General features: G+C 44.3%; 1 protein-coding gene across 1 annotated transcript in view; it reads right to left on the reverse strand.

The window, feature by feature from the left end:
• Window positions 1-1,369: 1,369 nt before the first annotated feature.
• LOC121861044 (5-hydroxytryptamine receptor 6-like) overlaps window positions 1,370-27,957 on the reverse strand; it is a 78,086-nt gene continuing 51,498 nt past the window's right edge. Inside the window, exons 3-4 of the mRNA XM_042358532.1 lie at window positions 10,561-10,659; window positions 1,370-3,703 (exon numbers count right to left, since the gene is read on the reverse strand). Coding sequence (XP_042214466.1) covers window positions 1,865-3,703; window positions 10,561-10,659 — 1,938 coding nt within the window. The 3' untranslated portion in view covers window positions 1,370-1,864. The remainder of the gene's footprint in view (window positions 3,704-10,560; window positions 10,660-27,957) is intronic.

Consider the following 27,957-nt stretch of genomic DNA (forward strand, 5'->3'; position numbering starts at 1 on the left):
GACTAGACTATAACTGACTGTGCATATAGCCGTGAGTGACTGTTAACTTAGCGAGTGACTGTAACTGGTAGGTATACAGTACAGTTGCATCAGCTGGTGGTGAGACTCTACTAAAACCAAATATATTCGCCCCAGTCATGGACAATTTACTCCAGGAAAAAAAATAAACAGTTTACTTTTTTTCTGGATTTTTTTTTGGGGGGGTTGGTTAAGTGGGGAAAAAACAGGAACCATCCGTGTTTTTTTTTTTTGTAGGGGAGGATGGGTGGTAAAACACATGATGGGTTTAGGTTTAGTTTTGTGTTTGTTTTCGTGTTTGTTTTTGTTGACGTGTTTTTGTGTTTGTTGATGTGTGTTTTTGTTGTGTTTTTGTTGACGTGTTTGTTGTTTGTTTCAATGTATGTGTAAGATCTCTCTCTCTCTCTACACACACACTGGGTGGGGGGTACTTACACCGAGGTACCAGACCAGAGGGTAATTAAGTTGATGAAAATACCAAGACTCGTAATGTTTATAGTAGTGGTGGTGGTTATGGCAGGCAATAGTGGTAGTAGTAGTGGTGGTGGTTAGTACTAGTGGTTGTAATAGTAGTGGTGGTGGTGGTAGTGGCGTTGATGATGGTGGTTATGGCAGGCAATAGTGGTGATGGTAGTAGTGGTGGTGGTAGTTTCAGCTCGAGGTGTTAAACGCTGCAGCATAGAAAAAAGCCTTCTGGTGTTATGTGACCGAGTGGCTATTGTGTTGGGGGAGGGGGGGGAGGGGACTGTTCTGGGTAATGGAGGAGCAATAATATCCTTGTGGGGAGGGGGGCACTGCGTGACCTGATCTGATTTGACCTCTCTTTAAGGTCACTCAGGGTCATTATATAGTTACCTGACCCTCCCTCCCACCCACCTCCTGATTGATTAGTGCCGCAATGACTTTGGTGTATAGTGGCACCATCTGTGTGTGTTGCACCTGCTGTCACCATCACCGTCACGACCACTGTCACCCTCACTGCCACTGTCACCATCACTCACTTTCATCATCACAGTTGACAAGAGATGGATGTTTATGTGGATGCCGGTAGTGGTATTGAGTGGAATGTGGATAGGATGAATGGATTTTGAAATATGGATAGATAACACAAGGTGGTTAACGATGAGTGTGGATAAAGGTTTACGTGTACCTGTAATAATTATGACTGATTGGTACACACCTGGAGAGAGATGTGTGTGTGTGTGTGTGTGTGTGTGTGTGTGTTTATATCAGATGCACACCGTGACTGTCAGTTAATTAGCCACAGGTACACAGATATATATATATATATATATATATATATATATATATATATATATATATATATATATATATATATATATACGTTGAGTAATATCTGTTCTGACTAGTATATACATGTATATAGATTTTTTCACATACAAACAGTGGACCTGACAGGTGAGCCTCAGAGAGACAGGGGGGGGGACACCCACTAGGTTTTCTCACTGTAAACAATTAAAGCTCTCAAGTTCTCCCGACGAGGAGTTTTAACCCCTTAAGGGCAGCTAATATTTACAGTTCTTCATCCAAAGCGTCCACAAGTGTATGACAACATGGCTCTCGTCTTGGTCAATAGTGTTATGGCATCACAACACGGTGTCCTGTGTTACTCTCACCGTGACAGGACTGGAATAAGCGAGTTATTATGACAGTGGCGCTCAACGAGGGAAGCTTTGTTGCGTCTGGTCAGTAGTAAACAAATGTGTGTAGAGAACGGTGTGGGCCCAGCACACGCCAGGCCCTCTCCGTGTTCTCTCTCCTGCCACAATACCCTGATTTGCGTTGCCTAAGAAAGCCCACGAGTGATGAAAACTGGCCTCGACCCTCATGTGTTGTGTGTGGGCAGGGCCACAGCGCCCGCTATATCGTGGTGGCCGTTACTCTTACTGATGACCTTCCCATTGGCCACGACGGGACTGTTGACAGGATGAACGTCCACCTCTGTTTTGTTGTTGGCAGCGATTTGTGGAGAGATTGGTGGCGATGAGTCGAGGGAGTCGCTGTGCTCCAGTGACTGCCGGACGTCCTCAGAGTCGATACGTTCCAGGGAGACTTTGGAGAAGTCGAAACGCAGCCCATTGTTACGGAACATTGTCTTCTTACGGTATCTTGGAGGCACGGGGTTGGAGACGATGACTGTGTCGTTGTCAGAGTCCATGGGAGAGTCAGAGAAGCTGTCAGAGGACCAGGAGACTCTCTTGGTCTTCCTGGCGGGAGACAGTGGCGGCTGAGATCGAGGATCCAGCAACAGAGGCCGAGCTAGTGAGGGGCTGCCCAGGTCTCCCACAATCTGTTGTGACGCGCTGCGAGGCGGATGGATGACAGAATCTGAAGAACTTTCCTCTAAGTACAAACACGTCATCTCAAAGTCGAGGCTCTTCTGTTTATTCCTGGCAAAAAGAGCTCGACGTAAAGAAGGGCGATGATTGGTCATGACGGTCGACGTGTTGTTGGAGGTCTCGGTCTCCGGGTGTTGGTTCTCTTCCAGACTGTTAGACTGTGACAGTAGGCGGAACACCTTCGAGCTGCGACTGAGGGGGCTCTTGGGTGGGGAGGTGTTCACCTTCTCCTGGCTCCCGCCTTTGGTTTTGTCAGGCTTGACCTGCTCGTTCTTAACCTGGTTGTTTTGCTGGTCAGTCTGGTTGGTGTTGTTGACCAGCAACATTGAGGAGTCAACCATGGGTCGAGAGGGTGTTGTGTCTCTGGGTATCGAGGAGTTGGAGCCCCGTGGCCGGAAACATAGCTCGGAAGACCGTCGGACGAGTTTAGTGCCGCCTTCACTAGGTGTGGAGGTGGTGGGCTGGATGAGTATTTCAGACATGCGGCGCTGAAGCTTCTGCTGGAGGGGCAACGAGAGGGAGGGGGTGACGGAGGGCCGCCGGGAGGCTGGCACCGACGGCGCCCGGGACTGGATCTCATAGTTAACTTCACTGCGGTACAGCCGCTTTCTGAGGAAATTTTTAAAGTTTTTTCGCAACACTTTACTTTTAACGCCGTAAACAAAGCCGTTGATGGCCGGCGCAAACGTGAGTAGAGCGAAGTTAGTGATGGAGACGTTGACCGGGACGTAAGACCTGGCGAGGGCCTCGTACAGCAGACACACGGCCGACGGCAGGTACAGGATGATGAAGGTGCCGACGAAGTGGAACACTGTGGTGGCCGCTGACCGCCCTCTGTACCGCGTCAGGTAAAAGTGGGATCTCTGCGGTGTGACAGTGGCTTGAGCCGACACCGTCACGTCCCACAGCGCTGACACGATGCGGTGACGGTGGTGACGCGCTATTACCAAGATGCGGCCATTAGCGGAGGTCACCAGCAGTGCTGGTAATATATACCCGAACAATGAGAGGGCCAGAGCGTAGCTGCGGCCCAGGAGGGGCGAGGCGGACACCACGTCGGGGAGGCAGCAGCCAGGGGGCCGCGAAGTACTGTGCAGCCCCGGCAGTAAGAGCGGCAGTGTGCACAGCCCCGCCGACAACACCCACGACACTGCCACCGTCACCCCTACACGACCGAGTGACACAAAGCGGGCGTAGTGGAGAGGCGAGGCGATGGCCACATACTTGTCCACGTTGAGGGCGGTGAGTGTCCAGATGGCCGCCACGTGTAGTGTGAACCAGGCGCTGCCCACCGCCGAGCACCCGCCACTCCCCAGCCACTCCACCTGTAACACACTACACAGTTAGTAACTCACACTGTCGCAACACAAAATATTATACTGTAACACGTCCCTCTCCGTCACACCATCTGCAACACATAAATCCCATTAGTGACACATTATTTATACCTTCAACACAAAACACCTTTAGGCCCCAAGTGTTACCTGCACCGCCTACACACTGGGCCACCTAAACAAACACAGGCATCTGAAACACAAGAAAGACTCTTACTAGTATCACAAGTTCTGTTTTTGTCGTCACTTGATCATTACACCACGTAATTAATAACAGTATCCTCCAGCAGCCGACAGCAGCACTCGAGGAGCTAACCTAGAAACACACACACACACACACACACACACACACACACACACATCAGCTCCCAAACTCTTGGATGATGTTTGTGTTTTGTTTTAACTTTGCCAGACCCTCTCGGGTCAGTGTACAGGTGAGTCGTTAATGAGCACAGCTCACCTGAGAGTTCCGGGCGAGACAGGTGTGTGTTAGCGTAAGTGATTAACGGGGTCGTGCGTCACTTGGCTGTGTGTTAATGATTCGTGTGTTGTTATTAGGACGCGTCTGTCTGTCTGTCTGTTCCCACAATAACTCGAGAACTGTTCTTGGACGAGGTTTAATTATTGTATCTAGTTATATTATTTGTACCTCATAAAGCTTTCTTCCCTCCTTGTTTACATAATGCTTTCTGTTCTGTGTGTCTTATGCTTCAAGTGAGCATTGTGTCTCCCCTTAACACATGACTTAAGATAATGAACCTGGTGAGGGGGAGGCTAAAGGTAGGGAGGCTTTTATAGACCAAGTTGGTGCCCCTCCCCACCACATACACCCCCTCCCACAAATACCCCTCCCACCACACACAACCCTCCCCACCCTCACACCCCCTCCCTTCCCTCTCAAATGAGGGTTCCATTGTCCCAGGCGAGTATGGACGCCGGGCGACCTAGATCCCCCCATCTCCTCCCAGCTTCCTCCCCTGGACCCCCAGACTCCCTAGCCCCCATCTTCCCCTTCCTTGCCTTTGAGTAAATTTTTTCCTTAACTGCTTCTTTATTCCCTAGCAAAGGAGAGGGGGGGGGACCCTCAGGTTGAGCCTCTTTCCTCGTTATTCTCAATTCTTTGAAAACACACACACACACACACACACAGACACACACACACACACACTGAATATTCTTCCTCCCTCCTAGCTTATTTTACCTAATGATTTACCACTCTAATACTTACCTCTTACCAACCCATCCTAACCTAACTCCAACCCAACTCTGTGTTTGTTTCTCACGGTAAATTCGACTCCACAAGCAAGACTACCAGTTTGGGGACACATCTATGCAATCTATCCTTTTACAAGTCAATGTCGATTATATATCTCTTCCCTTTTACAAATAATTTACATAACAAAGCCTTTACTATTTCTTATAAGATGGAAAATTTTGTAAGTCATATGATACCAAATAATTTTATGCATTTTTTTTACTAGTTCTGGCACGTCGTAGTCACTAAACGAGGAATCGGACACAGGTTGCCGGCACACACGAACCCAGTCCAGCTGGTTAAGTAAACATGATCACTGTGTTGGTGTTCGTTTTGTTTGTTTACCAACTTTACGCCATGTTTAGGATATATCAGTGAAATATACGGCAACAAACATGAATTAATGTTTTGTTAAGGCAGTAAACATGTAATAGCGTAAGATTTAATGTGTGTTTAAGAGTTTATTCATTATGTTGAAGTTTTCTCTTAATCTGTATCGTGAAGTCTGATTGGTTGTTGTATCACGGATTCTAATTGGCTGTTGTATCAAGGATTCTGATTGGTTCTTATATCATGAGTTCTGATTGGCTGTTGTATCAAGGATTCTGATTGACTCTTGTATCACGAGGTGTAATTGGTTGTTGTATCGTCATCACTATCGTCATTATTATCAGTATTTTTTTAAGTGGATTATAAAGGAATTCTCAGTGGTGGTATAGCACATTATTGCCCTCCCTCCCCCTGTGATGAAACACGTCAAGACACGTCCCTAGAGTTGTTTACGACACCTGTTATCTCCTGACGGCGTGGTCGTATATGTCCCGAGATGCTGCCACTGGTATCTCCACTGTACACCAGGAGGAGGAGGAGGGGGAGGAAGGTAGGGGGCAGGAGGTAAAGAGGAGGAGGATGAAGAGAATGAAGAAGAAGAGGAGAAAGAATGAGACAGGAGGAAGAGGATAAAAAAAGAGAAAAAAGGGAAGAGGAAGAGAATGTTAAGTATTTTCTCTAACAAATAGGACAAAAACTATTATTATTTATTTATTTATTTGTTTTTGCTCCACTGTGTCCCTGTGTTGTGTCTCTTGTGTGTGGGGGGGGGCGGGGGGGGCGGGTGAGGGGCAGGAGTCAAGGCAGGTGGGCATTGTGTCTGGTGGGGGGAGGAGGGGGGGTCTTCCTTCCTCAGGTAATATGGTGGTGGTGATGGAGGCGTGGTGTAAACATTAACATATCACTCACTAATAAACACCCCACGACTCACTGTTAATGAATACAACACAATAATGAATAAATCTGCCGTAAGTTAACATTAAATAACCACTTTTATGAATCAGGTCACGAGAATGAATAAATTACTCGTGAATAAAGTTAGAGATATCAGTTGGTGTTGACTCCTAAACATCTGGTAAAGATAATTATCGTAAAATACTAAAATAAACAAACTTGGATGTGAAATGTGTGTGTTTGTGTGTGTGCGCGCAGAGATGTATACATGCCTGTGATATGGAGTAACCGTGCGTGCGACCATGTGTGTAATCGTGTCTAGCCTTGCGTGCGTCGTGTGCGTGTCGCCGTGTGTGTGTGTGTGGTAGTGCTAACAGCTGGGTTTTCCCCCTGACTACAGCACACTTATAAAACATTACGTCACTTTACAACCCTCACTACCTAACTTAAGTACAATTATAAGTAATGTAGGAATGTAGTGTAATAAAGACTCATCTACTTATATGATTACAATACCTCACTTTACTGTCTCTTAGTAGTGAAGATGGCCACTTACAATTGACCCAGACTCACACTTATAAATGATCAAAGGAAGGTAGATAGATTTACTGCGCACTTTGTCTTAATTACAGGTGTGTTATGTGTCATATTATAGAGGAATTTCTATCTGTTTAGTTTAGGTTATGGTGTGTGTTATGTTAAGCTGTGTTATGCTAAGCTGTATTATGGTGTGTTATGTTAAGCTGTGTTATGGTGTGTTATGTTAAGCTGTATTATGATGTGTTATGTTAAGCTGTGTTATGTTAAGCTGTATTATGATGTGTTATGTTAAGCTGTGTTATGGTGTGTTATGTTAAGCTGTGTTATGGTGTGTTATGTTAAGCTGTGTTAAGTTATGGTGTTATATTATGGTGTATTATATAAAGCTGTGTTATTTTACGCTATGTTATGTTAATCTGTTTTGTTATGCTGTGTTACGTAATGTTATGCTATGTTATGTTATCCTTGTTTATATTTCAGGTAGCTACGAGAGGTGGTCGACCCCATCAGCAGTAAACCGTACAGGTCAGAAGTGGCTCCAGCGCCCCTCCTACAGGCTGCTACTGGAGGAGGAGGGAGTTAGACTACTGAAGAAGTACACACCGTCATCCCGAGAAGTCCCAGCCGAGTCTTGGTATGTGTTTTTTTGGTCAGTTTTTTTACCTAATGGGATTTAGTTATTTTTCTGACTTTAACGAGAATGAAAAGAACGTAATGTGTGTGTTTGTTTGTTTGTTTGTTTCCATTTAATGTAATTCGTGTGTTTGTTTGTCTTCACTTAATGTAATTCGTGTGTTTGTTTTTCTCCGCTTAACGAGCATTGAGGAGGGAGCGTGTCTAGTTCAGTGGTAAGGTTGTCAAGTGTAATTGTCACGTCACTGTGTGGGTAATATCACGTCAAATCACTGAACGGTAATAACAAAAAATATCAATCACAGTAACAATAACAAGGATAATAACAAAAAGTAACAATCACACCAGTAATAAAAGATAACATTATAATCAATCAATTACATCTAGTAAGTTGTTTTGGGGGACAGGTGACAGGTGAGTATTCTGGTCTGGTTGGTAATTAAATTAGGTAGTAGCAACTCCCCCACTATCGTAATTATCATCAGGGTGGTTATTACTTGATGTTATCACCCTTAATGACATCACGGGTATGACGTCATAGCGGTAGTGACGTCAGCGTTAATCGATGGGAAACGTTTACATGACATATCTATTATGTCACCGCTGTATGACGTCACGTCTATATGTGGCACCAACGAATGACGTCATGTCCAAAAAAACTGGCTCCGCTGTATGACGTCACGTTCATAAGTGCCAATACCGCTTGACGTCACCCACACAGACAAGCGTTGTACAGCATTGTCAGGGAGCCAAGACAGTGCCAGGGGGCCAAGACAGTGCCAGGGAGCAAGAAGTTACCCTTCCTTAGACTCGTAAAGTGGTCGCCTTCACCACCTAATGACAGTTTAAGTGGCAGTCACTAAGATAAAACCCACTTATTGTGAGTAAGTGGTGGTAACGGCACGGAGTGATGCTGCTTGGCGGTGGTGGTGGTGGTGGGTGGTGTGTGGGGCGTAAATGGTGTGTGTGTGGGGAGAGGAGGTGGCGGTGGTGGTAGTGGCGGTGGTGGTGGTAGCGGCGGTGGTGGTCGAGACAGCTAAACCACCACCACCACCCACCACCACCACCACCACCCACCACCACCACCACCCACCACCACCACCACCCACCACCACTCACCACCACCACCACCACCACTCACCACCACCACCCACCACCACCACCACCCACCATCACACATAGATTCTGTTCATCTAATCTTGCCTTGGAAATTCTCAAATGATCGTAAGTTTGATTTTCCTCATAACCGGAGACGTAATAAGGCATGGTAACCGGCTGAGTTGTAACCGGACTTTGCATTCACTAGATAATTTACGTTAACTTACATTGTGTTATATTGTCTGTTTCAGTAAGATACACCTGTAATTAAGATAGGCTTAAATCGACAGGTGTTTAAGTCGGAATAGTGGGTTAGGTTAGGTTAGATTAGATTTGGTTGGGTTAAGTAGTATAGGTAGGGTTAGGTTAATTTTGGATGGGTCGGGTCAAGTCAGGTCAGGTAAGGTAGGTCAGGTACAGTAATTAATATAAACAAGGTAAGGTATTTTCAACGCCGAATCAATGTTGTAATGAGTACTTCAACGCCACGTGTTTCCTGAAGGTGATTCTAAATAAACCTCGATTCTCATACCTAGATATCCTGAGGGGGGGATGAAGGAGGTGGCGACGTGTGGCAACTGTGTTTAAAGGTCTCATCATCACCAGCCTTCAATATAGCAGGTGGAGTTACCGATCTGGTGGGCCGGGATGCTCTTCCCCTTCATTGTGTTATGTTAATACTTGAGGGACTGTGATTAGCTCTCTCTCTCTCTCTCTCTCTCTCTCTCTCTCTCTCTCTCTCTCAAGCGAGGTACCTCTAACCTAAACATACACACACAACTAACTATCCAACACACACACACACACACACACACACACACTATACCGTTTATCCGTTTTCCGTCAGCCGGTTATTACAAGATATCCGAAAAGTGAACTCTCATATCAGTATACAGGTTTGAGGCAGCCGTTGGTGTGGTGTCCGGGTTCTTAAGGGTGCACGGTGAGTCCTCCTCTGCGCCATAATCAAGTCTGAGGGGAGTGGGACATAGTCTTATAATGGCCCCAAAAGGTTGACTATTCCTCGCTGCGCCATAGTGAAATCCAAAGTTGCCAAAAGTCCTTCCAGTGGCACAAAGAAGCAATGAATTTCCCATCGTGACGTTATAAAAATCTAAAGGGTCATGCATCTTTTAATGGCACAAAGAAGTTATTATTTACCCATTTGCGCCACACACACACACACACACACCCACCCACACACACACACACACACACACACACACACACACACACACACCCAATCACATCTCTGTTATCATTAAAGGAGAAATATTAGTTAGTTTGGCTTCTGACGTCAACAAGATAACACGTTCGAGTCAACCTGAATAGTTATCGTTTTTTATCGTTTACTGAGGACGATATAGAATAGCTTTACGTTTTTATTTAGATTAATGTTAATGGTAAGTTAATGTTTATCTTGTTAGTATTCTGTTAAATTATGTCTGTGAATCAGTTTAGGTTCATTAGTTTAGTAGTTCCTTGTGTTGTGATTTACGAGGAATATTTATGATACGAGAATTGGACTTATGGGTGTATCTATATATATGAGAGAGAGAGAGAGGTCGACCACAACGAGTCTTTTGAGGTGATAGAGAGCGAGTTACTAAATTAGCGAAATCGCAATTGATCTCGTTCACTGGTATGATTCGGTAACTCAATTGGCTGAAGGAGACTACCGAGTTACCAGTCACTTTCTTGAGTTACCGGTGACTACCTTGATTTACTAATTAGTTACCAATGAGTTGCGATCACAAGGAACATCAACAGAGAGGATGAAAGCCCTCATCAGCCAGTCAGCGTGGGATTCACTTGACAACATCCATTTGCTGCAAGATTAGAGACTTAGCCATCATGAGCAATCACCAGCGCCAGACGAACCTACGCGTACCTCCTGGCAGCACTGGCGGTCGTGTTACCATGGGGGGAAAAGGGGGAGTTCGTTGTAGCGTGTGCGTGACGTAGAAGTTGTTAAGTTGTGTTAATGAAGCCTTTAGTTAGGTGACTAAGAAGAAGAAGACCGCCATTTTCTGAGTGAGGGGATAGTGACTCAGCTGTATAAATAGGGGAGGACAGGTGAGCAGTAATGGTGACTTACCTGTATGAGTGAGGGGAAGAAACCAATGAGGAAGAGAGCAGCAATTAGCAGGTTGATGACGCCCAGGTGTAACAGGAGGATGTGGGTGGTGGTGCGAGTCTGTCGGAGAGAACAACACACAGGTTAATTACACAGGTTAATTACTCTCCTCACCTGTGTAGCAACAAAAAATTAAGAGGTGTAGGTTTGTTTTATATATATATATATATATATATATATATATATATATATATATATATATATATATATATATATATATATATATATATATATATATATATATATATATATATATATATATATCACCTATTTAGCTAATTGTTAACATTAATTAATATAAATAGGTTAATTACATGTCACCTCTATACTTAACATAGGGTGGATGTTAATGACGCGTATCTCCTGTATAACAAATTTTAACATAAACGTAAGCGAATAGGTTCATTGCATTTATCACTTGTCTAACAAATTTTAACATCAATTATCGTAAGCAGTACAGGTTAATTAATATCACCTGTATATAACGAATTCAATTATATATACTGTATACCTATAAAAAAATAATCTTCAGCCCAGTATCCCCTCACAGCTGATCGAGAATGTAAACAAAGCCACGTGATGTTTGTCTCTGGGGAGCGTAAACATTGGCGTCACGTGGTAGCAGGAGGGTGTGAGCTGTACTATGTGACGTTAGTACTAAACACACCTAAGGCTGTTTGGGTTCCGTGTCACTGTAGGTAATCCTTCACATGTTCGGTTCTCTACATCAGGTGAGGGATGAGGTAAACACAAAAAAGACCTTTAAAAGACGCTGTAAACACTGGTAAACTGTTTGCATTTTTTACCCGAGTCGAATAAGATAAAGTTCCTTGTTTGATCCCTGGTTTTAGACTACTGTAAATATTAACTGAGGTAGGATGACGTTTGTGATGTTTCCGCTGATGAGTGGAGTCCAAGCCGGATAGGATAGTTTAGCCTCTGATGCCGGATATGTGTGTGGTATTTCCGGCTACCAGATGGGGTCTAAAATGTACAGTGTGTATTTTAGTCTCTGAAGCCGGATGTGTGTGATATTCCGGTTCGATCAATGGGTGGGGTCCAAGCCGGATAGCTTAACGTCGTTCAAGCCGGATGCGGAGATTCTGTACCTTAGTTGTGCCTCGTGATTGGTTGCTAAGTGAGTAAATCTATTTATTTTCACCTGTCATTAAACTGTCATATAATTAGTGTTTTTCACCTCTCACAGACACACACACACACACACACACACACACACACAGAGGTCAAAGGTCACACGTACAGGTGACCTTACCTCCCCAACAAACCAAGGCACCAACCCCCTTCTCCACTTCCCCATTTCCTCCTTCCCCCTCCCCTTACCACACTTACCCCTTATTTCTCTCCCTCCCCCTTAACCCTGCCCCCCCCCTTAACCCTGTCCCTCTCCCTAAACCCTCTCCTTCCCCCTCTCCCTCCCTCACTCTCCCTTCCCCCTCTCCACCTCCCTCACCTCTCTCCCTCTTGCCCCTCACACACAAACTACCAATTAAGTCTTTGCAATTGACGTCAAACTTAACTAATTGAGGGGTGATGATTATCTCTCGACCAATCAGGTGTCCGGATTATCCCTCCTCGTAGATGCACGTGCCAGCAATTAGTATTTTGTTTTGTTTTAATGTGTAGTGTCTTTTAAAGTTCTGGTACGATTTATTTGTTTGTTTATATTACGACTGACAAGACAGACCGACAGACAGACAGACAGAGACATACACCATTCTCTCTCTCTCTCTCTCTCTCTCTCTCTCCTAAACTACAAGGGGATTAAGGTGATAATTGCCTACACGTTGTTCCTATACATTAATAATTTAGATAGATTTTTGTTGTGGTTGTAAACTGTTGATTCATAGGACATTATTTTGGTGTTTGTTTTTGTTTGGTCGATTGTTTTTTTTTTGTTTGGTGTACGTCTGTTTGTGTCTTTGGTTGGTTGGTTAGTTTGCTTGATTTGTTTTTGTTTGTTGTACGCGTGTGTGTGTGTTTGGTTTGCTTGATTGCTTTACTAATGTTTGTTTGTTTGTTGTACGTGTGTGTGTGTGTTTGGTTTGCTTGATTGCTTTACTAATGTTTGTTTGTTTGATGTACGTGTGTGTGTGTGTGTGTGTGTTTGTTTTGCTTGATTTGTTTTTATTAGTGTACGAGTCTGTGTTTATTTGGTTTATTTTATACACAGACGGAGGTGAAAAGAGAAATAATTTTACCAACTCCTCCAGTGTTAGATACATATCATAATAGCTCCACCACATAGATACTATCTCTTTGACGTGTCTCTCAACCGCTAGTCTCTCGTGGCCGTCTCTTAACTTACGAGAAATCTTATGTTGATATGTATTTAGTTAGTCATTTGTTTTTCCCGCCATTTTTTTGTGTTTGTGGATCTCTCTCTCTCTCTCTCTCTCCACACTGAAACAAACTCCCTGTATAAACTCAGAACCCAAAACGTTACAATGGAATAAATATATATATATGATGTTTTTGTCTCCTAACTGGTGCTAAGTGAACGTAGGTAGGTAAGGTTTAAGAGTCTCAGTGAAGCTTTAGAGTCTCAGTGAAGCTTTAAAGTCTCAATGAAGCTTTAAATTGTCTTCAATGTTGCCATGAGTTTAGAAAGATGATGTTTTAGTGACAGTGTGGTGCTGTAGACTGTGAGACGCCAACCTCTGTAACACAAATCATGGCAGACTAGAGGCTTGGGGGTGGGTACTGTTGATGATGGTGGTTGGGGGTATATGAAGTGTGTGTGTAATGGTCAGCTTGTTCGCCTCGCAAGTCAGTGGACCCAGGTTCGAATCCCCGGGGAGGGTGAAACTATGGGCAAGTTTCTTTAAGCCATTTGCCTCTGTCTACCCACCAGTAATTGGGAACCTGGATGTTAATCGATTTGGGGATCGTGTTCCGGGGTAATGGTTAGCCAGTGCAGTTGGCGAGTTGTTCGGTCTTCTCGGACTATTCCTTGACATTGAGTCATGCAACTCGTTAACTCAGGGTGTGGTTGTTGTGTTGGCGACACAGCTTCTACACCTTAAACAAATTCAATCCTAGGTGGTCCTTGGGCCGGCCATCCTCACTAAGCGAGGGGCAACCATTATTATTATTATTATTATTATTATTATTATTATTATTATTATTATTATTTTTGCATTTGTGTATGTGAGTGAAAGTGAGAGTAAATAAATATTACTCCTTACCAGACAGTGTTGTAGGTGTGTGAGGTAGAGTGGGAGTTATAGATGTTAATTAACACGTCATTAACATATAAAGTGAGGTTAATGAAGGATATATCTTAATATGTTAGTGTGGGGAGAAACTTTTGACTGTGTTGATGATGATACAAGGGTGTGGGTGGGTGGGTGTGGGGTCGGTAGGGGTGGGTGGGCGTGACTGTATGTCTGAGGGTACGTGTGAGGGTGGGTGTAGGTTGGTGTGGGTGTAGTTTGAGGTGGGTGTGTACAGTAGGTTGGGGTAAGTGGGTGAGGGGATGTAGGTTAGGATGGGTGGTGGGTGAGTGAGTGAGTGAGTGTTGAGGATATATGTGTGTATGAAGAGTTAAATTATACATGCTAGGTTCCTATTTTACATTATTCATTTTGTAGCTCTTTAGTGTATAAGATAAATAAATTATACATGCAAATGAAGGTATTAGTGCCATAATCTTCCTAAAGTACTCGTGTGAATGGGTCTTAATGGCGTTACTCTCATTCAGGACGTATTCATCTGGTTTGGGAAGTCTGCTACAGGTGTTTGTCTGTCTATCTGTCTGTAGAGAAAGTAATTAATGAAGGACACACACACACACACACACACACACACACACACACACACACACACACGGTAAATGAAAACAAAATACTGTTGTGTACACGAGACAAATTAGTATATAACAATAATTGTAATTGTCAAAATAATAATTGGTAATGAAAACAATAATTTATAGTCATAATTGATACGTATAATTAATTTACTACATTAGATTATACACAAAAGCTGTTTCAATAATCAGATTAAACAATAATTACTTAATAACTTCTCTATAATTGTTAATGAGTAATTTTAACATTATTAGACACGACTATAGTGTTAATGAGGGTAATTATGACTTATAAATTATAGGGGTTGAGTAATAGCAATAATGAGTTAAGGTCAGGTTATTATACACCTTGTTTGTGGAGGAGGAAAGGGGCCTAATTATACATGGTAATTAGGGGCGGTGGTGAGGGGAGTGGGGGGGTCAAAGGTCATGTTTAGTCTGAGGTTTGAGTGTGGTGATTTAAACCCCTTTGATTGTGGTGATTTAACCTCTTGATTGTGGTGATTTAAACCCCTTGATTATGGTGATTTAACCTCTTGATTGTTCCTGTAACACTCAAGGGAATTCATACACAAGGGGTTAAATCATCCTACAGGGGGGTTAAATCATCCTACACAAGGGTTAAATCAGGGGTTAAATCATCCTACACAAGGGGTTAAATCCTCAAGGGGTTAAATCATCCTACACAAGGGGTTAAATCATCCTACACAAGGGGTTAAATCACCCTACACAAGGGGTTAAATCATCCTACACAAGGGGTTAAATCATCCTACACAAGGGGTTAAATCACCCTACACAAGGGGTTAAATCATCCTACACAAGGGGTTAAATCATACTCGCTCAACATATAACATTAAATTGACCTGGATAAAGAACGGCATTAATTCCTTATTAAAAATACACGTCGAGTTTTTATTTTTTTTCCCGGGTTTGTGAAAAAGATTTATTTCATTTAGGTGAATAAAATGAAAAATTAATTTGTATAATATGTTTAACCTGACTCTGATTCTAGAATATACATGATTTATTGGTATGCTCTTATCTGGGTATATTTGGTGGTATACATACATACATGCGTATATAAATACATACATACATACATACGTACATACATACATACATTCATACATACATACATGAACACACGTAAATAGTCGTAAATTTACTCATAAAGATGTGCACTTTTACACACACACACACACACACACACACACTCATCCCTCATACCAAGAGTTTAGCGTCGAGGTTCTTGACAACCTAATATTTGGTTATGTCAGTTGTGTGAGGGTGTGTGTGTGTGAGGGTGTGTGTGTGTGTGTGAGGGTGTGTGTGTGTGTGAGGGTGTGTGTGTGTGAGGGTGTGTGTGTGTGAGGGTGTGTGTGTGTGTGGTGTGTGTGTGTGTGTGGGGGTGTGTGTGTGTGTGGGGTGTGTGTGTGTGTGGGGTGTGTGTGTGTGTGGGGTGTGTGGGTGTGTGTGTGGGGTGTGTGTGTGTGTGTGTGGGGTGTGTGTGGGGTGTGTGTGTGTGGGTATATGTGTGTGTGTGTAGGGGTGTGTGTGTGTGGGGTGTGTGTGTGTGTGAAGGGTGTGTGTGTGTGTGTGTGTGTGTGTGTGTGTGAGGGTGTGTGTGTGTGAGGTGTGTGTGTGTGTGAGGGAGAGTGATGTTTCTTTCTCTTTTCTCTCGTTTCTCCCTCTCCCTTCTCTCCTTAGTCCCCTCACCCCCTTTCACCTTTTCAGCCTTCCCTCACCTCCCCCTCACCTTACCTCCTCATCAGCCCCCTCCCACACCTCACCTCCTCATCAGCCCCCTCCCTCACCTCACCACCTCATCAGCCCCCTCCCTCACCTCACCTCCTCACCCCTTCCCTCACCTGCCCTCACTTCCCCTCTGATGGTCCTGCAAATGACTACTGTACCTGAGAGGGTTAATAGACGCTTCACTGCTCAGGTAAATAATACGAAGGTGGGGAATATTTCTGGCTGGATTTATGGTCGAGATACTTCATAGATTTACCTGTGTGTTGGGGAGGTGGGGGTGATGGGGTAGGGGTGTATGCGTGTGTTGGTGAAGGGGTGTATGGCGAGAGAGTGTAGAGTTATATCCTATACAGTCCTATATCATTCCTTATCTTACAATAGATCGAGACGGTAATTGGGAAATAGTGGCGGGTCAAGATTTGTTCACCAGAGAGCCAGTACCTTTAATGAAATGAGGGTGGAGGGGCTGGCTGGCTGGAAGGGAGTTAGCTGGCTGGAGGGTTGGCCGGAAGGAGAGTTAGCTGGCTGGAAGGAGGTTAGCTGGCTGGGGGTTGGCCGGAAGGAGAGGCTGGCTGGAGGGTTCGGAAGGAGAGTTAGCTGGCTGGAGGTTGGCTGGAAGGAGAGTTAGCTGGCTGGAGGTTGGTTGAAGGAGAGTTAGCTGCCTGGAGGGTTGGCTGGAAGGAGAGTTAGCTGGCTGGAGGGTTGGCTGGAAGGAGAGTTAGCTGGCTGGAGGGTTGGCTGGCTGGAGGGTTGGCTGGAAGGAGAGTTAGCTGCCTGGAGGGTTGGCTGGAAGAGGATTAGCTGCCTGGAGGGTTGGCTGGAAGGAGAGTTAGCTGGCTGGAGGGTTGGCTGGCTGGAGGGTTGGCTGGAAGGAGAGTTAGCTGGCTGGAAAGTCGTATTGTGAATCGGGACGTCTGATCCCCCGCGGGCTGATCCTCACCGCCCTCACCCTGACCCAGACGACCGTGTTAGGCCCATCTTGAGGGTCTTCTCCCCCTCCCTCTCCCAGTCTGGTTCTCGTCCTTCCAACCACATCCGTCTCCATACCTCTGCTGCCTTCAGTTTATATTACCTCACCCGCTCTCTGGTTTCGTTCCTTCACAACCCTTACTTTCTCGCAATCATTTCCCCTCCCTCCTTCCTTCAACTTTTCCTCCTCTCCCATAGCCCCGTCCATTCCCCTGAATCCTAACCCCCCCCCTCCCATAATCCCTCCATCCATGTCATTTCCATACCACTCCCCAACATCATTTTAATCCCTCTCTTCCATAACTCCCTCCCATCCCCCCTCCCCCCTCCCCCACTAAAACCTGAACCCCTACCACAATCACCACAATCCTCAATATATCACATTCAAATATGGCTTAAAAGACAATAAACTACTCGTAAATAACAACATGGACACGAAAAATTAAAACACCCATTCGCCAGGCAGTTCAGACAGACGATATAATCACATAATACCAACTACTAGTATAAAAATTTTGCATTCACTCTCCCTGCAATATTGAGGTGAATGGCTGGAAGACCCGGGTAAATTCCCTCTTCCGTGCCACCGTTACCAGAAGGCGATCATCCAAGACAACATAACTCTTTACTATGAGGACGTGTGATAGGTGTTGAACTGGGAGGAGGGTGAGGGTAGGTGTCTGGGTATAAGGTGTAAGGCGAGGGAAGGATGCAGGTTGAGGATGGAAAATATTTGATGAGGTTGACGGCGGTAGGGTCGTAAAGCCTCCTACACCCCTCTCCCCTCCCCCCCTCACCCCCCCCCTCACCCCACCTCCTTGCCTCTCGTAACCTCAGTACCACGGTGTGTCTGTCTGGCTGAGAACTTGTACACACACACACACACACACACACAGTCCTTTAATACGGCCTTAAACTTGGGGGAAACTTGTAGACAGAGTTAAGCGTAAAATACTGGGGATGGTGTGTTACAGTGAGAGATTTTATAGTGTGCACCATAAAGTATAGTGGCGTGATGGTGCCATAGACTTAAGACCTTAATAATATGTGCACCATTAATAATGTTGGCCTGGATATTTTAATAGAGGATGCACCATAAAATACAGTGGCCTCATTGTGTCTCAGAATTAAAGAGTTTATTGGGAATGCACCATAAAATATCGTGGGTTCGATCGCGCCATAAACTGGAGCGTTTATTAAAGGATGATGGTAATATTATCCTGGGATGAAAGTAGAGAGTCTTGTATTATATTAAAAGAAAAGAAAACAATTAAACACGTTGAAAATGAAAAAAAAGGTCGTTTTGTCTATGAAGTGTCTTAACCCTGTACTGTGGTGTGTCATAACCCTGGTCTATGGTGTGTCATAACCCTGGACTGTGGTGTGTCATAACCCTGGTCTATGGTGTGTCATAACCCTGGACTGTGGTGTGTCATAACCCTGGTCTATGGTGTGTCATAACCCTGGACTGTGGTGTGTCATAACCCTGGTCTATGGTGTGTCATAACCCTGGACTGTGGTGTGTCATAACCCTGGTCTATGGTGTGTCATAACCCTGGACTGTGGTGTGTCATAACCCTGGTCTATGGTGTGTCATAACCCTGGACTGTGGTGTGTCATAACCCTGGTCTATGGTGTGTCATAACCCTGGACTGTGGTGTGTCATAACCCTGGTCTATGGTGTGTCATAACCCTGGACTGTGGTGTGTCATAACCCTGGTCTATGGTGTGTCATAACCCTGGACTGTGGTGTGTCATAACCCTGGTCTATGGTGTGTCATGGTGTGTCATAACCCTGGTCTATGGTGTGTCATAACCCTGGACTGTGGTGTGTCCTGCCACCAGTGCTGTGGTGTGTCGCAACCTGGACTGTGGTGTGTCATAACCCTGGGCTGGTGTGTCGCAACCCTGGCAGACTGTGGTGTGTCGCCCTGGACTGTGGTGTGTCACCCAACCCCCTGGACTGTGGTGTGTATCATAACCTGGACTGTGGTGTGTCATAACCCTGGACTGTGGTGTGTCATAACCTGGACATGGTGTGTCATAGCCTGGACTGTGGTGTGTCATAACCCTGGACTGTGGTGTGTCATAGCCTGGTCTGTGGTGTGTCATAACCCTGGACTGTGGTGTGTCATAACCCTGGACTGTGGTGTGTCATAACCCTGGACTGTGGTGTGTCATAACCCTGGACTGTGGTGTGTCATAACCCTGGACTGTGGTGTGTCATAACCCTGGTCTGTGGTGTGTCATAGCCCTGGTCTGTGGTGTGTCTCAACTCTGGATATACAGTAATTATCTGTGTATTAATTAAAGGTGTGATTATTTGAGACTACTGGAATGATATTGTTAGTTACGTGTAATTAAACGATTGATAAAGAAATAACTCGTAATCTATTAAAGGTAAGGTACAGGTAAGATGCTTTAACTATTATACCTGGCTCTTGTACAGGTGAGTGCTGGTTATTAGCTAAGTGATCTGACACACACACACACTAAGAAATATTTAGATTAGATTTTTAAAAAATCGATTCAGTTAACATTTTCCTGTCGATAAATTTTTCTGCTCCTCCCCCCAAAAAATCAACGAATATGTTAAATTACTCATCGACAAGCCAAGCCCACTACTGATCAGTCGACCAATGAGAGCAACGAATTCGTTCACTACTGATTAGTCGACCAATGAGAGCAACAAAATCGCCCACAACTGATCAGTCGACCAATGAGAGCAACAAAATCGTCCACTATTGATCAGTCGACCAATGAGAGCAACGAAATCGTCCACAACTGATCAGTCGACCAATAAGAGCAACGAAATCGCCCACTACTGATCAGCCGACCAATGAGAACAACGAATTCGCCCACTATTGATCAGTCGACCAATGACAGCTAAGGATTCCCTCCCTCTCTCGTGTTTACCCCCGAACCTGACTCAGATAAACGAACCTCTGACAGCGTTCCTTCACACTGTTGACTCACCACGGTGCTTGCTTCAGGCTGGGAGGGGAGGGGAGGGGTGAAGGAGGAGGTATATTAAAGGAATTTTTACCTCATGGATTGGTGGGGAGTAGGGAGGTAGAGGTAGGGGGAGAGAGAAGAATGAGGAGTAGGGAAGGAGGGAAGGATTGGTGGGGTGTAAGGAGATTTAGGGAGGGAAGGAAGGAATGAATGTAGGGTAGAAGAGAGGGAGGAATGGGAAGTAGGGACTAAGGAGGGGATGTAGGAAAGAGAGGGATGAGGGGTAAGGACTAGGGAGGGAAGAATGTAGGTCACTAGGTTATGCAGTATAGTATATTGTGTGTGTGTGTGTGTGTGTGTGTGTGTGTGTGTGTGTGTGTTTTAACATACATAATACTCTCTCTCTCTCTCTCTCTCTCTCTCGGTGTAAGAGAACGTAGGTAATTACGGTAGAGTCTCAGGTGTAATTAAGTGTCATTTTGACCACCTGTGTCAGATAGTATCATAAGTGAGCCATTTACACACACACACACACACACACAGGTGTTGCATATTTCCAAAATTTTAACCTTTGAACTTTAAAACACTTGATAAAAAGCACACAAAAACACATACCAAAAAACACGAAAAAAACAGAGCAGCTTTGTAGGTCATGATGATGAATATTCGCCCAGGTGTCCATAATGTCCAAGCGTGCTGTTTTAACCTTAATTTACAGTTTTAAAATAAGGTTGGGTTAGGTGTGATTGTTATCTCTCTCTCTCTCTCTCTCTCTCTCTCTCACACACACACACACACACACACACACACACACACACAGGTCTTAAAATTTGATGTGCGTGACATGACGAAGAGTCTAGTGTTCTCTTGTCCTTATAGTGAGGAAGGAAGGAAGGAAGGAAGGAAGGAAGGAGGAGGAGGAGGAGGAAGAAGAGGGGAGTAAAGGTCTTAGAGTAGAAGGAAAGAGGTTGTGCAGAAGGGGGGGAGGAGGAGGAGGAGGGGTAAACATCGTAGAAGAGGAAAGAGGTCGTCCAGAAGAAGAGGAGGGTAGAAGTCGTAGAGGAAGAGGCAAGAGGAGGTAGTACTTTCCTCTTACTGCACATTAATTGGCTGTCAACAACAACAACAATATATTTAATCATTGTTAGACTTTAAAACCCAGAGCCGCCATCTTAAAAAAAAATAATTTATATAATTTTAATGGATGAATTAAAAACTACATACTGTATATATTAGAGATTAATTAAGTTAGTAATTACTGGTACATGTACATGCATACTAGTAATTAATTATTTACTAGGGCTACAGACAACTGGTATAATATGCAAATGACTCCCTGATTTAATTAACATAAAACAAGCAATTTCCTAGTTATATATGTTTACTTAATTAGACTCTAAAGACTAATTATCCAATACTGCCGGTAGTTATTGTCCAGGTGTTGACGAGAGGTGATTAAGGGGGGGTGGGGGTGATTAATTGTTCTATAGTAATTACTGTTTTGTGTATTTAGGTTAATTGGGTTAAGTGAGGCTATTGTGGGTTAATTAATGGACTTGGAGGTTTGAGGTTAATTTAGGAGGTTTTGAGGTTAATTTTGGAGGTATTGAGGTTAATTTTGGAGGTTTGAGGTTAATTTTAGAGGTTTGAGGTTAATTTCGGAGATCTCAAGACTTTGATTATTTTAGTGAAGAATTTAATGTCTGTGTGTGTATGCATATGTGTGTGTGTGTGTGTGTGTGTGTGTGTGTATAGACAACCATGATCCACTCCCTTGGCTGTGTGTCCCTACAGAGAAATAACCACCAAGAGAGAGAGAGAGGGGACACAGGTAAGAGAAGACAGGTAACAGATGAGAGTAAAGAGGTGAAGGAAGGTGAGTATTTACCTGCTCATTATATACCTGGTAAGCAGTAAGGAGGCCAGGTTATATGTTGTTTACTTTGTAGGGAAGTGTAGTTTGTCTAGCTGACTGGGGGGAGGGGGGGGTAGAGAGGGAAGGAGGGTGGGAAGAGTAGGTAGAGAAGGAAGGAGGAATAAAGAGGGGAAGGGAGGAAAGTGTAAAACAAACTCTGCCAGGAAATTATGAAAAACATTTGTCCAAAAAAAAAGATATTAAAAAAAATGTCAGGAAATCACAAACGTTTACCTGGTGGTCAGTAGGCAATTAACCTGAGTCTAAAAATAATAAACTGTTAAATAAACTCTATCTCCCTGACCTATATCTCCCATGTAGAATAATACAGCTAAACATATAACCCCTGTAACATAACAACTACAAAATATGACGATCCCTCCCTTAGAGTATTACAGTGGCGTTACATAATTGAGTGGACAGGTGTGCCAATATATTATTACATTACCTGGCTGCTGTTGTTTTGTAATTACTAATGAAACGTTGGGTCTGTATTTAGCGGTGTTTTGTAGTGAATACATGCATTACAGGATACAGTGTTCATAATACAGAATGAGAGTTATGGTTACAGGATGTTTGTGTTTTGTGTACGTTGTAATGTAATTCGTTGGAAATACAAAATAATCCTCAAAATACAGGTATTGGTTGTATATATATAAAATACATTCGATGTACAGTACACTATATGGGGTTTTGTTGTATAAGTTTTGATTTATATATGACGTGGTATCATTTAGTGGTTATATCGTTGAGAAATAACCTAACCTGACCTAACCTAACCTAACCTGAACCTCTGAATGCTGGGTCATATCTTTCTTCTTGACCTGATTAATATCTAACCTAACCTAACCTGGCAAACTAACCCCTCAGGTAACGTTAGGGAATCAAATCCTCAGGTGAAATAAGCTGGGAGGTCAAATCTACAGGTGATCCTAATCTTGCTATCACGCTTAATCCCCCCCCTTGACTACCTAACTCAATCACAAACCACTTAAATTGGAGGTGATGGCCGATCGTGTGATGGGATGCTCAGATGTGGTGGATGATCACCTGGGCTGGAGGGAGAGAAGGAGTCGGGAGGGAGGGAGGAGGAGGAGGAGGAGGAGGTAGGTGAGGGAAGGCCCAGGTGACCCGAGGCCTGTACACCTCCCTGCTGCTTGCTCAGGTGGAGTGAAACTAGGCCTGAGATGGGGAATTGATGGGGGAGGGAACGTCACGTAGGTGTGTGTGGCCTGTGCGTGTGTGCGTGTGTATGTGTTTGTGTGTGTGTGTGTGTGTGTGTGTGTGTGTGTGTGTGTGTGTGTGTGTGTGTGTGTGTGTGTGTGTGTGTGTGTGTGTGTATGTGTGTGTGTGTGTGTGTGTGTGTGTGTGTGTGTGTGTGTGTGTGTGAAGATTGACGTGACATACAGTTAGTGATGAAGGCGACTCCATTAGAATACAATAGATGTGTGTAAATCGTCCACTTTCAAGCTGTCACACTGTCACTTCTTATGGACTGTCAGACTGTCACTTCCTTATGAGCTGTCACTCACTTCCTTATGGGCTGTCAGACTGTCAGCTCCTAATGTACTGACAGCCTTAAGATTCTAGACTAGACGGGCATTAAACTCCAATTTACATTATAATAAACATCATTTATAAACACGTAAAACCTTGAATGTTTACATACTATTACCTTGATGTCCCCTTAAACATTAATTAACTCTACCTTGAATGTTTACCTCTCTCTCTCTCTCTCTCTCTCTCTCTCTCTCTCTCTCTCTCTCTGTAGCACTAATTTAACTCTAACTGAAGCTAAACTTTCTCTAATCCTACATTGAAGCATCCTGACACTAACCTAACCTAACCCAACACTCATTTAGGAATTTACGCTTTATTCCCATATTAAATCGTACTGTCAGGACCTAAGCTTCAAAGGTCCAAACCTTGCAACTCTCCCTGTGTAGAGAGAGAGAGAGAGAGAGAGAGAGAGAGAGTCAAAATTGTTTTAATAAATTGATGGAGTCTTACTTGTGGTTCATTTAAAAGTTTGTTAAATAAAAAAAGGGTATTTTTTTCTCTTCTCTTTTGTTGGATTTTTTTTATTAATTAAGGAATTTATATATTTTTGTGAAGGTTTTTATTTACTGTACTTTTGTTAATTGTTATTTTTATTAATGGGGAAAGGTTAGTTTTATTTCCCTTGTGTATATTAATTATTTTTTAGCCTAATATTGGGGATAATTTGTATTTATTCTTTTCATAATTAAAGGAATATAAAGCAGTTTGGTATTATCTTAACGTATAGCAATTTATATAGATTACGGTATTATTGTAATCTGTATACATTTATTAGATAGAAGTTAGAGATAATTATAGATAAATGCGCCTCATTTGCATACACTCTTCTTATTTACATGTATGAAGTAACGTCTGTCTTTAACCCCTGATGTTTGTGTTGTGAGGAAGCCTGGACCCTGTGACCCACCACGCCCCTGCATACATACATACATACATACATACACACACACATACACATCTCAGCAGACAGAACTAGCATAGCCTACGTTCGCATACACACACACCTCACCATGTATCGTGTATGAATGCTATCCACACACACACACACACACACATTACATAAGACGGAAATAAACATCCAACAACTAAAATAAAAACAATAAATAAAATACTTCCTTTACAAAGATCCGAAAAAAAAATGTGCGTAAATCCCATATCCGTGCTGAGTGTTAGAGCAGCCAGGAGTGTGAAGAGTCCGTGTGTGTGTGTGTGTGTACTCTCTCCTTCACAAGACACCAGAGAGGAAATAGTTTATATATTTTGGTTTAGAATATTTTGTTTGTTTTACATAATCTTTCACAACAACAGTAGGGAATTTGGGGGGGGGGAATATTTTATTATACTTCTAAAAAGGGAATACAGTACATTAAAAAATATATGTATAGATGTGAAGGAATTTGTTACGTAGAATAAATAAATGAATGAATAAATAAATAAGAATAATTAAATAAATGAATAAATAAATAAATAAGAATAAATAAATAAATAAGAATAAATAAATAAATAAATTACAATAAATAAATAAATAAGAATAAATAAATAAATAAGAATAAATAAATGAATAAGAATAAATAAATCATAATCTCACGGGTTACCAACTATAAGCATCTGCACGACTCTCAGGCTGGGGTGTGTGTGTGTGTGTGTGTGTGTGTGTGTGTGTGTGTGTGTGTGTGTCGGCGTATGCGTGTGTATACGTCCGTGTATGTGCGTGACGCTGGAGCTCTGTGTACGCCAAGTGGTATTGATCACTCACTTGACGCTCCTTCAAACTCGTGGGTCCTCCTCCTCCTCTCCCTCCTTTTCCTCTTCCTCCTCCCTCCTCCTCTTCTCCCTCCTCCGCCTCTTCCTCCTCTTCTCCCTCCTCCGCCTCTTCCTCCTCTTCTCCATCCCTCCACTCCTTCCTCCTTTCCTCTTCCCTCCTCCCTCCTCCTCCCTACCTCCCTCCTCCTCCTCTCCCTCTCCCTCCTCCCTCCTCCTCTTCTCCCTCCTCCCTCTCCGCCTCTTCCTCCTCTTCTTCCCTCACCCTCGCCCTATACAGGTATTGTTAAGGGGTACTGTTGCCAGGTGTGTTGGGGTGCTGTTGCCAGGTGTGTTGGGGTGCTGTTGCCAGGTGTGTTGGGGTGCTGTTACCCAGGTGTGTTGGGGTGCTGTTGCCAGGTGTTGGGTGCTGTTGCCAGGTGTGTTGGGGTGCTGTTGCCAGGTGTGTTGGGGTGCTGTTGCCAGGTGTGTTGGGTGCTGTTGCCAGGTGTGTTGGGGTGCTGTTGCCAGGTGTGTTGGGGTGCTGTTGCCAGGTGTGTTGGGGTGCTGTTGCCAGGTGTGTTGGGGTGCTGTTGCCCAGGTGTGTTGGGGTGTTGTTGCCAGGTGTGTTGGGTGTTGTTGCGGGTGTGTTGGGGTGTTGTTGCCAGGTGTGTTGGGGTGGTGTGTGTTGGGGTGTGTTTATTTGCCTGGGGTGTTGTTGCCAGGTGCGTTGGGTGTTGTTGCCAGGTGTGTTGGGGTGTTGTTGCCAAAGTGTGTTGGTGCTGTTGCCAGGTTTATGTAGGTGCTGTTGCCACATTGAGAGTCAGTTACTTAAGGTATTTTGAGGCGCTTCTGCCACATTTAATTTGAGTCTTTGTTGCCAGGTACAGTTTTCCTTATTAAAGGTGACCTCTCTCTCTCACACAAAAGCCTGAGATAAGCCCCACTATTAAGCTCGTGTGTGTGTGTGTGTGTTCGTGAAAGTGTATGTATGCGTATTTATGTATGTATAGGCGTGTAGGTGTGTAAGTTCGTCCCTCCGTCCCAAACTTTCCCCCCGTCGTGGTAAAAAGATTTAAAGTGAGGTGGCCAGAGACACAACACTGCCCCCCTCCCCCCCTCCCTACCTGTGCCCTTATCAGCTGCTGGGGAGTCAACATACAGTACAGGTGTGTGTGAGTGAGGCCATGTCGCGCGGTGTTCATAGGTATCCAATATTTTCTGCCGTCCAACAAATTATTTTTAAAAAGCAATATATGGTCGAGGGAGTATTGGAAACCTGATGGACGCTGGACACTACACGGGGTTGTATGACACCTGTTCACACCTGCCCACACCTGTTGATACTTGTCCACACCTGTTGATACGTGTCCACACCTGTTGATACTTGTCCACACCTGTTCATACTTTTCCACACCTATTGACACCTGCTTATACCTTCCTACACCTGCCTATACTTGCCCACATCTGTTGACACATGATTATACCTTCTCAAACCTAACTTACCAGGAGGGTGTCACTAAGTTGGTTTAACGGTGCCAGGAAAGTGCCAGTAGGTTGGTTTATTGGTGCCAGGAGAGTGCCAGTAGGTTGGTTTATTGGTGCCAGGAGAGTGCCAGTAGGTTGGTTTAACGGTGCCAGGAGAGTGTCACTAAGTTGGTTTAACGGTGCCAGGAAAGTGCCAATAGGTTGGTTTCATGGTGCCAGGAGAGTGCCAGTAGGTTGGTTTAACGGTGCCAGGAGAGTGCCAATATGTTGGTTTAACGGTGCCAGGAGAGTGCCAGTAGGTTGGTTTAACGGTGCCAGGAGAGTGCCAGTAGGTTGGTCTAATGGTGCCAGGAGAGAGTCAGTAGGTTGGTTTAACGGTGCCAGGAGAGTGCCAGTAGGTTGGTCTAATGGTGCCAGGAGAGAGTCAGTAGGTTGGTTTAACGGTGCCAGGAGAGTGCCAGTATGTTGGTTTATGGTAGAGACATGACGCTTAGGTAGTAACTCACAGCGGCTGGAACGAATCAACTTCTTGTGGCTTTGTGTCTGTTATTATTAATTGTTTTTATTTTGAGGAATTATCTCTCTCTCTCTCTCTCTCTCTCTCTCTCTCTCACCAGCTGGGAGGCCGGCGATCATGAATGTTGAAAAGAAACCATCTTTTTCCTCGCAGCTGGTGAAAGTTGCTTTAGGGAAGAGCCAGCTGTTGAACCACTGACGGAGCGGGTGGCCCAGCTGGCTACTGACGGATTTATTAGCTTGAGAGGAGGGAGGGGGATTACGAGAGGGTGGGTGGGCGAGTGGGAGGAGGGGAGATAGGATGAGGTGGTGGTTTGGGAGAGTGACTGGGAGGAGGGGGGAGGGAGGGAGGAGGGAGGGGAGGGAGACGGAGTGGAGTGAGAAGAAGGGTAGAGGAGAGGGAGGAGTGGAGGGGTGAGGAGGGGGAAAGAGAGGGGAGGGAAGGAGTATTGAGTGTGGGAGGGTCATGGAGGGGGGTGTGAAAATGAGAGGGAAAACATTAAAGTGTATCAGGCGAGGGGGAAGGGATTTTGTGAGGTGAGGGAGGGAAGGTGAGAGGTAATGAGGCCAGTGTCACTTCCACAACCCCAAAACATTCACCAGTTCTCTGTACTCTTGGCTCACCCACACCACC

This window comes from Homarus americanus, unplaced genomic scaffold (genome assembly GCF_018991925.1).
Source record: "Homarus americanus isolate GMGI-L3 unplaced genomic scaffold, GMGI_Hamer_2.0 scaffold52806, whole genome shotgun sequence".
NCBI classification, from domain to species: Eukaryota; Metazoa; Arthropoda; class Malacostraca; order Decapoda; family Nephropidae; genus Homarus; species Homarus americanus.